At 54.1% G+C, this 14,163-nt stretch overlaps 1 protein-coding gene across 3 annotated transcripts in view; it reads left to right on the forward strand.

Annotated features, from left to right (window-relative positions):
- Positions 1–11,560, forward strand: part of WDR91 (WD repeat domain 91) — a 26,855-nt gene extending 15,295 nt beyond the window's left edge. Inside the window, exons 8-15 of one of the 3 annotated variants that reach the window (XM_024737922.1) lie at positions 932–1,125; positions 1,740–1,890; positions 3,393–3,487; positions 3,627–3,795; positions 6,076–6,184; positions 7,016–7,128; positions 8,392–8,589; positions 11,027–11,560. In XM_024737922.1, coding sequence (XP_024593690.1) covers positions 932–1,125; positions 1,740–1,890; positions 3,393–3,487; positions 3,627–3,795; positions 6,076–6,184; positions 7,016–7,128; positions 8,392–8,589; positions 11,027–11,191 — 1,194 coding nt within the window. In that variant the 3' untranslated portion in view covers positions 11,192–11,560. Of the gene's footprint in view, positions 1–931; positions 1,126–1,739; positions 1,891–3,392; positions 3,488–3,626; positions 3,796–6,075; positions 6,185–7,015; positions 7,129–8,391; positions 9,605–11,026 lie in introns of those variants that run through there. The other 2 variants (XM_024737923.1, XM_024737921.1) reach the window with 2 other exon arrangements.
- Positions 11,561–14,163: the final 2,603 nt, after the last annotated feature.

A 14,163-nucleotide genomic window follows, 5' to 3' on the forward strand; every position in this document is an offset into this window, starting at 1 on the left:
ACCCCACCCCACCCCATCCCATCCCATCCCATCCCATTCCATTCCATTTTTGCTGTAGAACTGCTCTTTCTGGGACCCCAAGGAGTGCTTAGAGGAGCCTCAGGAACCATGTGGGTGGTAGAGAGTACCCTGGCTGGTGCACCCTGGCCTGGGTTACGTCTGGGTGAGCAGATAGTAATCGTGATGGCCAACACTTGCTGTCCCAGGGAGGCAGAGACGGGCGGCTGCCGCCCTCCCGGGTGGCAGGGTGTGTCGGGTGCCATTTGGTGCCCCGCCTGGCTCTGGCTCTGCTGCTGTGCTCGGGTCTATCTCTGTGCCTGGCCCGTCGCCCCAGTCTCTCAGTACCCCTCTCCCAGGAGGAGGTGCTGGTTGACATGGCAGCGCACTGGCGAGGGGCCACGCTTGCCTCTGGCTGACCCGACTTCACATCAGCATCCTACCCCGGGCCAGCTCTTGATCTTAGGCAAGTTATTTAACTTTTGCTTTCAGTCTTACTTTCCAGAGTTGTAAAGTGGGGTTAATAGTAGGATCAGAAATGTTTGGGGGGAGCATTAAGTGAGGCAATCAATCATACTCACGTAGTGCCTGGAATGCAGTAGGCACTCACTCACTCACTGATTCTTGTTATCATTGGCCTGGTCTGTCAAGGTGGTGCGTGTCCCGAGTCTCGTCAGCTGTGGCCGGGAGCCTGTGGCCCACACTCCCTCCACAGGGCCTGTGAGAGGAGCAGGGCCTCTAGGAAGGGGCTGCCAGCAGAGCAGGCTCTTGTAGTTCAGAGCTCTTTCTTTTAGACCCTGAGACCACCAGGATCCTCCCCCGAGGGCTGTGGCCTGCGTCCCAGACATCTCGCAGTGTGTCCCCAGACGTGGGGAATGGCTGGGCCCGGTGCAGACCCCTCACAGCTGACTTGTGCCCCCTTTGCTTGGTGCAGTGTGCAGAGAAGAAGCCCGAAGCTGGTGGCCCAGAGGCAGAGCCCTGCCCGGAGCTCCACGTGGAGGTGCTGGAGACCCTGGCGCGGGCTCCCGCCGCAGGCCCTGAGGGTGGGGGGGTCCGGCCCGAGCAGCCGTTCATCGTGCTGGGGCAGGAAGAGTACGCAGAGCACCATTCCTCCATCATGCACTGCAGGTGGGTGTCGGGCCGGCCGGGGCCAGGGCCCTCTGGGGGAAAGGCTGATGGCGTGGGGTTTGGGCTCCCCGGGAAGCCTCGGTTTTCAGGCTGTGCGTGTGAAGGTGTGGCAAGCAGGATGATGAGAGGTAACAGAGATGCGGAGGGTGGGATGGCCCGGAGGGACCGTGGTCACCCCTGAACTGTCAGAGGAGGGCTGGACAGCTGCCGTTGGGGTCCTGCCGAGAGCTGCTGTTGGCCGGGTCAGCCTCTTCACTCCTGATCCTGGGGTGTAACACCCAGAGGGTAGGTGATCCCTTGCTCTGATGGACGTGATGGGCTCTGGAGCCGTGATGCAGGAGGTTCTCAGTCTCTAGAGGCCACACGAGTGCCGAGGGCAGGGCCATGTGCATCTTGCCCACAGGGCTCAGCACATGGTATTGAATAAACGCTTTGTAAGTAGTTCTCAGACAGACGAACAAATGAATATTTCTAGAAGTAGTTCACGCCCGTCCTTGGAGTGTGGGCATTTGACTCTCAGCAGGAGAATCAGAAAAGCAATCCTATGGGTGCGCTGAAGAGGACGGCGGACTAAGGCAAGGGTGCTAACAGCGTCCCCCTTTCTCTCATCTTAGAGTGGACTGCTCGGGGAGGAGGGTCGCCAGCTTAGACGTAGATGGGGTCATCAAAGTGTGGTCCTTCAACCCCATCATGCAGACCAAGGCATCCTCCATTTCCAAGTCGCCGCTGCTCTCTTTAGAGTGGGCCACCAAGCGGGACAGGCTGGTGAGTGGTCTTGCTTGTTGCTGGACCTGTGGTCTAAGTGAAGAACCCTCCAGGGCCCTCCCCAGTGGCTCCAGCACCACAGGCCTGGTTGGGGCCTCCAAGACGAGCGCCTCCCTTCTCTCTCTCACTGGGAAGGCAGGGACCACACATTCAGGACTGTCCCAGCAGGCTCCTATCTGGAGGTTACTGGATTAACAGGAATTGGAATTAGGCTGCAGTGGGACCCTGTCCGATGGCAGAGGCCTTCTTCCTGCGTGGGGTGGTCTGGCTTGCTTTTCATCTTCCTGCAGAGAGACCGGCTCCCTGCCTGTTCTCCCCCACCAGTTCCTGCCATCCCTGCACATTTCTGACAGCGCACCACGAGCAATCTCAGCTGCGCCCCCTCCTGCTGAGACCCCTCCCTGGCCAGGCCGGAGGGGGTGTGTCCTGTCCTGGGGTTCCCACAGTGGTTAGCATATTTGACATAGCATTTGTAGTTAAGGAGATAAAGTTGATTGATAGTGTTTTTTTTTTTTTTCACCGTATTCCATTTTGGAGGGGATCATACTCAGCAGCCCAAAGAGCAGACCTTGTTTTTGTATTTTTTTCATTTTTATTATTTTTTGCGGTACGCGGGCCTCTCACTGTTGTGGCCTCTCCCGTTGCGGAGCACAGGCTCCGGATGCGCAGGCTCAGCGGCCATGGCTCACGGGCCCAGCCGCTCCGCGGCATGTGGGATCTTCCCAGACTGGGGCACGAACCCGTGTCCCCTGCATCGGCAGGTGGGCTCTCAACCACTGCGCCACCAGGGAAGCCCAGACCTTGTTTTTAAATAATTTTTGACAACTGCAGGAATTATCCTTAGGGCACTGGGATCTCGGGGCTTGCCCTGTACCAGTGTCAGTTTGCTAGGTGAATGCTGAGGCCATATTCCAGGGAATATTCCTGGGGGACACCCTCAGATCTGCTTCTGGTGCTTTCTTCTGGCAGTCCTTGTTACTGTCTTTGAAGTTTTCACCAAATAAATCACAAGGATAGCCTCCTCTGTTTTTTCTGGAGGCCTTTGTAGGCCCAGAGCCAGAGCTGTCCCCAGGATACACAAATGGGGCTGTCACCCAGCCCAGTGACCAGCTGGGGCCACTGCCCAGGGAGGTGGTGGTGGATCCGGAGCCAGAGGGCAGGACTGGGACAGCTGGAATTTAAACTGAAAGACGGGGGTGGGGGGGGTGCGGGTTGGGCAGAGGGTCTCATTTCCAGCTCTACCTGAGGTAGCAATAGAGCTTCTATTCCACTCATTCCTTTTGTGGTTTTGCTTCTGTTCAAGGTCACCTGTGACGTCTTTAAATTTTAAATGAGGTCCTTTGTAGCCGGGTTTTTTCCCTGAACTAGCTGGAGAAGTGGAGGCAGGCCTCACCCCGCAACCTGGCCCGCTGCACAGGGGTGGGCCTGGCTCCCCAGTGGGCCTCCCTGAGCGGGCCTGACCCAGAGCTGTCCTTTGCATCTCCCGCCCTCTCTCCTTCCAGCTCCTGCTGGGCAGCGGTGTGGGGACGGTGCGCCTCTATGACACGGAAGCCAAGAAGAACCTCTGTGAAATCAGCATCAACGATGATATGCCCAGGTGCGCTGGAGGACTCTCCCTCAACTGCTGTGCTCGGCGGGCCTACCTTGGCCTTGGCCAAGCCTCCGTGCCCCCGAGCCCCGCTCCCCCTCCCTCTGTGGACGGGCGGAGCACTGAGCCGGCCCCACGTGTGTTGCAGGATTCTGTCTCTCGCGTGTAGCCCCAGCGGGGCCTCTTTCGTCTGTTCAGCTGCAGCTCCGAGCCTTGCTGCCCAGGTGGACTTGTCCGCACCAGACATCGGCAGCAAGGGCACTAACCAGGTTCCTGGCAAGCTGCTGCTGTGGGACACGAAAACCATGAAGCAGCAGGTGCGGGCCTGCCCCGTGGTCTCCCTGGGGTTGGTCACACTCCCGGGCAGGCACACAGCCTGTGCAGCTGCCCGCTGTTTCTGAGGTCTCTTCCCTCTTTGATTTGGGCTCGTCAGGATTTTGATTTGTGAGGAAGTTTCAACATTTAAGCGTTGAAAAATAGTAATACTCCAGTGGGGCAGCTTGCTAGCAACTGAAGTCATTCAGCATCACGCCACAAATTTAGCATTCACACGCAGCCTCTTATCGGGCCCTTTTGGCTTATTTAAAATCTTTTAATTTAATTTTTTTTAATATTTAAAGTTTTTTTTTTTTTTTTTTTTGCGGTACGCGGGCCTCTCACTGTTGTGGCTTCTCCCGTTGCGGAGCACAGGCTCCGGACGCACAGGCTCAGCGGCCATGGCTCATGGGCCCAGCTGCTCCGCGGCATGTGGGATCTTCCCGGACCGGGGCACGAACCCGTGTCCCCTGCATCGGCAGGCGGACTCTCAACCACTGCGCCGCCAGGGAAGCCCCAATTTTTTTTTCTTTCATTGGAGCAGTTTTAGGCTCACAGTAGAATTGAGAGGAAGTTTCAGAGATTCCCCCATATACCCTCTGCCCACACACACGCACAGCCTCTCCTGCTGTCAGCATCCCCCACCAGAGGGGCACATTTGTTATAGCTGATGCACCTACACTGACCATCATAATCACCCAAAGTCCATGGTTATATCAGGGTTCAGTCTTAGTGGTGTACGTTCTAAGGGTTGGGACAGATGTGTAATGACACGTAGCCACCATGACAGTGTCACAGAGGGTGTTTCTACTGCCCTGAAATCGCCCTGTGCTTCATGTAGTCTCCCCTGCCCCCAGCCCCTGGCAGCCGTGGATCTTTACACTGTCTCCATAGTTTTGCTTTTTCCAGAATATCATATGGTTGGAGTCAGACAGCCTTTTCACATTGGCCTCTTTCACTTACTATTACGCATTCAAGTGGTCTATTTTTCAGGAGACAACTAGAGTCCCCTTCTGACTGCCTCTTAACTTACAATTGCATAAAAATTGCAGCAGCAGCTAGAAGCAGTGAGGACACATGCGTGTTCTTAAGAAATGACAGTCTTGAGAAAGCTTGCTCACAGGGCCTGTGACTCACCTTCCCCAGCGCGGAGGATGCCTTCCCACCCAGAACAGGAGCAGATGCTTACAGCTATGATCCTGAATCCCGAGAGCTTCAGTGCTGTTTACACTAACCTGTTTAAAAGGCAGTGGTGTTTCTTGGGAGAATCAGTTGCGGTCAGGCCCTTACCTGCAGCAGCGTGTTTCCTGCTGGTACCGGACACTTGAAGCGTCCCTGTCTTGTTGGTGGCCGGGTCCCGAGTGTTCCGTTTGTGCCTCTCTGTGCCTTCCTCTTCCCAGTTGGAAGCCTCGCAGGTCTCTCCAGCCAGTCAGGGCCACCCTGCCACGTCAGTTCTTGCTCTCTAGCTCCCTCGTCCTGGCAGATGCGTCCCACTGAGAAACCAGGTGTCTTTCTGGAGCCAGCCTTCTCCCTCACCCTGAAGTCAGTCCAGGAGCAGACATTGTCAGTTCCACCTCCAAAACCTGTTTCCAGTCTGAACACTCCTCTCCATTTCCGGGGACATGCCCGCTAGCACCCCTCAGCTGGACAGCTGCTGGACAGCGCCCCCCATGGCGCCCGCCTGCCACACTGCGCCTGGGGGATGGGCAGACATGGAGGCAGGTCCTGCCCCTTCCCGCTCCTCCGGGTTTCCCATCCACACCCCCTGGAGCCGTGCCTGGCCTGGCCCTCCCTGCTGCTCCAACCTCCTGGTGCCTCCTGTCCTCCTCATCCTGCAGCCACACGCCCTCTGTGCATGCTGTCCCCTCTCGAGAGTGTTCCTACCCCACTCCATCCGGCTGACATCTGTCCTCCAGCATCTCGTAGATGCTCCCCTTTATACCCACCCAGTCTGGTTAGGTCCTTTTTAATCTTGTTAGTTTGTGCTAAGAACTTGTCGTGATTTGTAATTTTATGTTCACTTGTTATTTTTCAACTTTTCGTTAAATATTGAATACATAGAAGAGAACATTGAAATCATAGGTGTACGGAATAATGAGAAGAACCGTGAAATGAGCACCTACCTACCATCACGGTTTAAAAGTGGGACATTACCGACACTTTTTATGCCCTGGTGTGCCCTTCCTCAATCTTGGTCTCCTTCCCCCTTTCAAACAGAACCTGTCTTGAAATTTGGTTTATTACCATCTTACATTTTAAAATTTAGTTTGTCCTTTTTCTAGCTCCAGTTCTCCCTGGATCCGGAGCCCACTGCCATCAACTGCACAGCCTTCAATCACAATGGGAACCTGTTGGTCACGGGGGCAGCTGATGGTGTCATCCGGCTGTTCGGTAGGCAAGCGTGCTCCCGGCCATCCTGGTCCCCTCCTCAAATGCCCCAGGGAAGAGAGTTGGATTTTTGCCAGCTGGACTAGAGGCTATTGCAAAACCCCAGTTCAAGATGCTTGTAATAGAACTTAACTTTGGTCAGAGTCTGCTGTTTTCAGGACCCCCTAATTACCTTGCACGTGGTCCGTGTCCGTGGACATGGGGAGGCGGCGTGGAGCTTAGCAGTCCTCCAGTCCTGAGCTGCTGGATCTGAGTCCTCATGGCCCGAGTGAGATCCAAGAGGACACGAGAGAGTAATGCCGTCCTGTCCTCTTGGTGTGACCACTTCATTGTCCCCGTGAGAGCAGTAGAACGGTGTGCGTCAGAGTCACTGGCTTGCTGTTTAAAGCTCCTCTCGCCAGGCCTGTTCCAGGAGACCAGAGTCAGAGGGTCTGGGAAGGCCCTGGGGACTGTATCTTTAACCGATCTCCAGGGCTCCCTGGTGGGAAGTTACAGCGCCCTCCCAGGAAGGACTTACGTGTCCTCCTAGACTTATGGGCTCCCCAGATGAGCTCAGGCTCCACCCAGGGATTCCTGAACCTGACTTTTGACCCAGTGAAAGAAGCTTCCATTTAAGATTGGTTAGCGGAAGACTAGGCGCAGTGGAGGAGAGAACTGGTAAAATGAAGCACCCAGTGCCCACTCTTCACCAGGGGTCAGCTCTGTGACTCCTGTCGGGTCTGGGAGGCCCTCTGCCACCCATGGGGCAGAGGGAGGGTGGGAGGTACCTCCTGCTGTGGGCAGATGTCTCCCCAGGGCCTGAGCGGGAATCCTAGTGGCGTCTCATTGCCTCAGATATGCAGCAACATGAGTGCGCTATGAGCTGGAAGGCCCACTGCGGGGAGGTCTGCTCTGTGGAGTTCAGCTACGATGAGAACACTGTGTACAGCATCGGCGAGGACGGGAAGGTAGGTGGGAGCGGGATTGGGTCAGGAAGCTCCCTTCCTCCGGCTTAGGCCTCTGAGATTCTAGAGAGCACCAGAGTAGCATGATGGGCTGGGTTCCAGTCCTGACTGTACTTTTTACTAGCTCTGCGACCTTGGGCCTCTGCCTCCGTTTTGTCATCTGTAAAACAGAGATGAAAATAGTAACCAGTCTCACAGGGTCTTTGTGAGGTTTAAATGAGTTCAGTGGGAGTTGACTATTCTTATGAAAGGGGGAGACCTACATCCTTCCTCCTGGTTGTAGCCAAAAGGACTCATCTCACTGACCCGCCTGACTCAGTGGGCTCCCAGGGGTGCCAGGATGTACTTCAGTGAGCTTGGTCATTGGGTGGTCACAGCATGGATATGTAGAGCTTGCCAGGGCTGGGGGCTGCAGACAGTTTCGCCCAAACAGTCAAGAAATGTAAAAAGGAAGCTGGGGAAAAAAAGTAAAAATTAAGTGCCCCCTTTAGATTCTCCCTGGAAAGATTCGTTAGGATGCTTGGAAAGGGAGCTGGGGCAGGCAGAGCTGGGAGAAAAACTAGCTTTTCATGTGTACCCTCCTATATCTTTTGGATTGTATACTATCCGCTTGTATTATCCAATGAAGACAGTAATTACAAAATGAATTCTTCATTTGAAAACTATGAGAGGGGATTTTAAAATCAAAGCCCTACTTCCTATTTATTTGAGTAGGATTCTCGGTTAAGCGGTGGTCACACCCAGGTAGCCTGTCCCTTGGGTGGGCTAAAGGGCTGTTTGCACTACAAAATGTGAAGCTCAGCTTATCCCTCATTGCTCGTGTTGCATTGATTGCACTGCTGAGAAACTGGAAGTGTATTTGGAACTTGTCCTATTTTTAAGAAGAATCCAGCTGGGTTCTAACCCTGACAGTAATAATAATGACAGCAGCAACAGTAATAGTAACAATCACTGGAGCATTGCCCTCGCTTGAGAGATGGGAATCCAGGCGAAGGCTGTTGCCTGCCTCTTCCCTTTCCTGGAGTCAGGCCAGAGAGAAAGTTCAGGCTTTGACATGAAGTGGCTGACTCTTTCTAGATTTTCTTCCCTTAAGAAAATGCTTAAATTGTGTTGGGAAGAGTCGGGACTGGGTGGTCATCTCACTACCTTTCCCGGGGCCTGTGGACCCACCTCCTCTTTCCTGGGGCCTGTCCTCTCTCCTCCCCCCGGACCTGGGCTCTGTTGCCGGCCCACTGAGAATGCCGAGCTTGTGCTTTGCGGTTGCAGTTCATCCAGTGGAACATCCACAAGAGCGGCCTGAAGGTGTCCGAGTACGGCCTCCCCGCTGACGCCACGGGCCCCTTCGTGCTGTCGGGTTACAGCGGCTACAAGCAGGTCCAGGTCCCCCGGGGCCGACTCTTCGCTTTTGACTCGGAGGGGAATTACATGCTGACGTGCTCTGCCACAGGGGGCGTCATCTACAAGGTACCTGGCAGGTGGTGGCAGGGAGGTTCCTCCTCGGAGGTCTGGGCCCGGTTGAGTTCGAGCCTCTGTCCCTGTCTCTGTCCCAATCTCTGTCCCTCCCCGATGGCTGTGGAGAAGGCTTTGACCCGGGATGGACAGCGCCTGGGCCTCCCGGCTGCAGGCCGGCTCGAGGGAGCAGGCGGGAGTGGGCATGAGTGTGGCATGTCCATCCTCTCTGCTCGCCTGTCACTGTCCTTGGACGAGACTCTGTCCCTTTTCTGCCTCCCTCCTTGGGAATAATACCAACTATAGAAACCTCAAGAGCTAGGGAGAAGGGCTGTAGGTTGGTTTGGGGGGACGTACCCCAAACAGGAGGGTGCCTAGGTGGTCTGTTCCAGGTACTCTAATCTGGTGTAGGTTTATTGTTTATGGGAGGTCCTGTGGGTCAAGGACGTTACAATCCATGGCTGGGACAGAAATCCGGGGGGTGTGATTTGTCACACGGGATGTAAGCTGTCCACTCAGTTTATCTGCTTATTTTAATTCTCATGTCACAGCCTCTCTGGTTCATGTACTTGTTTTTGGACGTATGATTGAATGAAATTATAAATCTCTCCTGTTTTACTAGCGCTACCAAATAGACTAGGGATGAGGATTTGTGTCGTGGCCTAAGCACATGGTCTGGTTCCGCGTTGCCACGTGGATTCAGTTCTGAGCCTCAGGGTTAGCTCTCTGCCTGGCGGTGTTTCGTCTGCAGGTAGAGTCATGGAGTGGGATGCTCTTTCTCTGGGGCTCCCCGAGCTCGCCTCGCGTGGCTCACAGCCGGCGGGCAGCCGGTGCTCTGGACGGCAGCTGCCTGCGGGCGTGTCTTGGCCCTGGGCAGTGCACACAGGAGACGGAGAGTGTGGCCCCGCTCTCCTGGGGCTCACGCTCAAGTTAGAGCAAGCACCGACAGTGACCACAGTACAGAGCTGAGGGCCCCCAGGGGAGGAAGCCGGGTGGGGGCCGAGTCCTCAGGGAGGACTGGCCAGGCGGGCTGTCTGTGGATTTGAGGCCTTTGGAGGAGGAGGGGTTGGGAGGATGTGGAGGAAGGTGGGCTTTGGGGCTCCACAGGGCAGAGTGGGGCAAGGGCACATGGTGGGGCGAGGGGGAAGCGGGCTGCTGAAGTGGCAAGTAACGAGGCTTCTGGACTGTTGACCTTGAGTGTGGCACCGGGAAGCCTGGGTTTACTGTCACCCAGGCTCCTCTTTTCCGCAGATGGTGATGATCTGGGTGGCTCTTGCCCTCTCCTTAAAAATTAGTTCCACACTTTATTTTTACTTATTTATTTAAATATATACATTTAAAAATCTTTTAAAAGTTTTATTGAGGTACAGTTGGCAAAAATTGTATATGTTTAAGGTGTACAGTGTGGTGGTTTCATATAAAGCTCCATAATTTCTTGTAATTGCTATCGGGAGATATTGTAAAAAGTTTTCTGTTTACAAGCCTAATTTTATTTTATTATTTAGATTTAGTTGAGTTTCAGGTGGGCTCTCCTTTGCTCTCTGTATGATTGTGTGTGTATGTGTGTATATTATTTTATTTTTGATCGTGCAGGCTTTATCATTTGTCCTGATCAGTTCATATGGTTTGCAGTCAGACTTTCTCTATAACCAATTAACGGGTTGAAAGATTTTCCTCTGTCATTTAAAAAATGTCAAAAATGGGGTCTAATTACTTAAGGAATATAATGACCTTCGGGTCCCAGTTTTACAATCTATAAACAATTCATGATTGTTAAAGATGTTTACCCCGTGAAGGCTGAATGCTTCCTCTCTCTTGCTCGTGGATGTTACATGTAGCTGGATTGATAGTCTGCTCCTGGTTTCCCTTCCTTATCACCTTCTGACCCCTCACACCTGTGCACATGAGCCCCAGCAGGTGCTGGCGGCACAGAGGAGAGCCGTGTTTGTGCCCTGACCCAGGGCCTCCGGTGCCAGCACTGCTCTCTGGGTGTGTGCGGGCCGCACGGCAGAGAATCACCAAGACCCTGCCCTCCTGCCCTCCTGCCACTGGTGTTCCCTGGGGGAAGCAAATGTAAAACAGAGAGGCAGATACATGATACGAAGCTGGGAGCGGTAGATGGTGCTGGAAGAGAACACCGGGCACGAGCAGGAGTCATGGCTCACAGCAGGTTAAAGGTGGCAGGGAAAATCGTGTCTTTCAGAGCATATTAGGGACTTATTTCCTACTTCAGCTGAAGGAGTAACTGTAGTCGGGAAAGTGAAGATATTTTCTGGCCCAAGCAACGAACCTGAGACTTTCTGGAAAGGGGGACCTGTGTGCCTGGGCATGTTCTCAGCTTGGGGTGGCAGCCCCCAGGCTCGAGGCAGCTTGGCCACCGAAAGTGGATAAAGTGGATGTGTTTGTGAGCAGTGCCTGATGATGCAACCTCATCTCTCCTGTCCCCTTGCAGCTGGGCGGGGAGGAGAAGGTTCTGGAGAGTTGTTTGAGCCTGGGTGGCCACCGCGCCCCTGTGGTCACCGTGGACTGGAGCACAGCCGTGGACTGCGGGACCTGCCTCACTGCCTCCATGGACGGCAAGATCAAGCTGACCACCCTCCTGGCCCATAAAGTCTGATGGGGCCCGCCCCAAGGGCCACCCACGGAAACAGTATTATCCTGGGAGGCAGGCAGAGATGGCTCAGGAAGACAGGGCGCTCCCCTTCCGGCTCCCTGCCAGGGTGGGGAGTCTTCAGGGAGAGACTGCCCAGGGGGCTCGGGCACTGTCCAGCCGCCTGACGAGAACAGGAGCCATGTAGAACTGTGGCACGTGTTCCCCAGACATCGGCACGCTGGCCTCTGCCAGGAGCAGGCTCCAGACGGTGGGAGGAAAGCTCAGGAAGCAGGAGAAACGTTGCGATGGCTGCTCTGTTGGCCTAGAAGAGATTGAAAGTATTTTGTATATATTCGCTCAGTTTTCTTTTTTAAAAAAATGTTATTGTGGTCACCTGGTGTCTCTTTTTGGAACGTATGCGTGCAGCAGAGCGCCTCCCTTCACCCTTTGCCCTGGCGATGGTCATTGTGAGCTTCGGCCCCGCGCCCCAGCTCTCACGTCACCAGCCATGGGGCTGACCTTTATTGGAGGTTTGCTTGTTGCTTTGCCACGGACGTAGGACGTCCTCTCTCTACTGCTCCGTTGGCTAACCAAGGTTTGTGCCGTTCCCGTTTCTTTGGGCTCATGTCAAGGAGGCCATGGTGTCTTTTTTACCCTGAGAGTTGGCAGCTTTTGTTAGGACAGGTGCAGGGTCTGAGGCATCTGCCCCTCTCCATCTGGGTGACTGTGGTTCCTCCCATTCTTTCAACGTCACTTCCCTAAGTTTGAACAAAGCCGGCCTCCAGCGCCCTCTGCTGGTGAGTGGCCAGAGGACAGGAGCAAGTCGGCCAGGTGCCGGCCTGGAACCTAGGGTTCACACCATTCGCGTGTGTCCACAGCCCGGCCCTTTGCTCCCTGGCTGGGGTGGGACCTTGAAGAGGCAGATGCCCTCACAGGGTGGAGAGGAACAGGAAAATGACTCCGTTCTCCCACTTGCATTTCCACCTGAGGCGGTGGGATTCCAGGCCTGGACCTCGGGCTCTGACACTTGACAGGGGCAGTTTGTCACCAAGCTGCTCAGAATAGTTGTTGCAGAGGCTCCAGCCCAGATCCGGGGTGCAGGTCTGGTGTGGGAGTGCTCCCAGTTACCTACTTTTGGAAAATCATGAAGAGATTGGTACTAAAGCTTTGGCTCTGATCTGCTGGGAGTTGGGAGGAAAGCAGGGAGGTGTTTATGTGGCTCAATTATGAGATAACACCAGCGACTTAGTGATAAGTAGTTACTTACACATTGTTACCCATTTCCACCTGGTAATCCTCCTTCAGATGAACAAACTCAAGACTTTTCCATTTATAATTTTTCCCATCTTCTGCATTGAATGAGCAACCTTATTGATCTCTCCCAGTGATTCTGTAGGACATTTAAAAAGTGGTCATGTGTTTCATTTGAGTGAGAGAATTTATTGTTTAGCTTTTCCTCTCTCCATCTCGAAGTTTCTGTCTTACTGCCCATTCTCTCCTCTCAATACGGTCTCCACAGTTTGCTGAAATGTCTTTAAGGTTTGTAGAAAACAGTTGAAGAGCTGTATCTTCTCTCATTTCCTTTATGCTCTGGGTTGGATACCTGTCTCCCTCTTGTTTTGAGCTTGGCTCATAGCTGATGTGACTGAGGCTCCACCAGGAGGGATTGAGGTGGGGCTTCCACATCACTTTGAAGCTGCCTAAAAGCACAAAACCAAAACACCATTAACCTCTGACCTTTTGAAATTAGCAAGTAGGATATGTGCAGGGGGCCACCCTGTCCCCTCCTGGCCTATCTCTCTCTGACCTCCACCCCATACTGAGTGCTTGTCAGCATGCATTCATCCTGGTGTTCCTCCCTGTCCCACTTCCTCACCCCTCCAAGATGAGCTCTCATCCTCCAATAACGCATGTCAAAACTTAAATTCAGGGCTTCCCTGGTGGTGCAGTGGTTGAGAGTCCGCCTGCCGATGCAGGGGACGCGGGTTCGTGCCCTGGTCCGGGAAGATCCCGCATGCCGTGGAGCGGCTGGGCCCGTGAGCCATGGCCGCTGAGCCTGCGTGTCCGGAGCCTGTGCTCTGCAACGGGAGAGGCCACAACAGTGAGAGACCTGCGTACTGCAAAAAAAACAAAAACTTAAATTCAGGGACTCCCCTGGTGGCTCAGTGGTTAAGAATCTGCCTGCCAATGCCAGGGACACTGGTTCGAGCCCTTGTCTTGACCTCTAGGAAGATCGCACATGCCGCGGAGCAACTAAGCCCGTGCACCACAACTACTGAGCCTGCGCTCTAGAGCCTGCGAGCCACAACTACTGAAGCCCGCGCACCTACAGCCCGTGCTCCGCGACAGGAGAAGCCACCACAATGAGAAGCCCGCGCACCACAACGAAGAGTACAGCAATGAAGAGCCAACATAGCCAAAAAAAAAAAAAAATTCGCATCTTCACAATACCTGCTTGACATCTACCCGAGAATGCCAGCAAGACTCCTCCACTAGCTTGGGCAAGGGCAACTAGATGAAAACCATCAAGCCAGTCCAGCCTCAGGCCCCCAAGCCTGCGCAGGTGTAGCCTGGCTCTGGGCTGGGCTGCACGAGAACGGTGAGGTGCATTCCTCTAGTCCTTGGGACCTGTGTGCGCTTGCCTGCTTCTGCTCCAAGACCTCAGACTCCCTGAACTCAGCATTCAAAATGCTTCAGGAGCTGATTCCCACCCATTCAAATCCCACAGCTGGGGTTTCTCATCCCTATTTGGCCTTTCACACAAAGTTTTTTATGCAGTTGGGTTTCCTGCTCCTCAGACCCCATTTTTCGGCTGGCTATGGGAGAAGGTTTTTGAGAAAAAGGTGGAGGGAGTGGTTCTCATAATGGCAAGTGTTCTCTGTTCCTTTATTAAAACAAAATGATGCATCTCCACCCATCAGACTTGGATTTGTCCTGGCTCACAGACCGTGGGAGCAGAGGACCCTAGAGGTCAGTGATTTTGGAACCTTTAGGGA

This window comes from Neophocaena asiaeorientalis, unplaced genomic scaffold (genome assembly GCF_003031525.2).
Source record: "Neophocaena asiaeorientalis asiaeorientalis breed wild unplaced genomic scaffold, Neophocaena_asiaeorientalis_V1.1 scaffold364, whole genome shotgun sequence".
Classification (NCBI taxonomy): domain Eukaryota; kingdom Metazoa; phylum Chordata; class Mammalia; order Artiodactyla; family Phocoenidae; genus Neophocaena; species Neophocaena asiaeorientalis.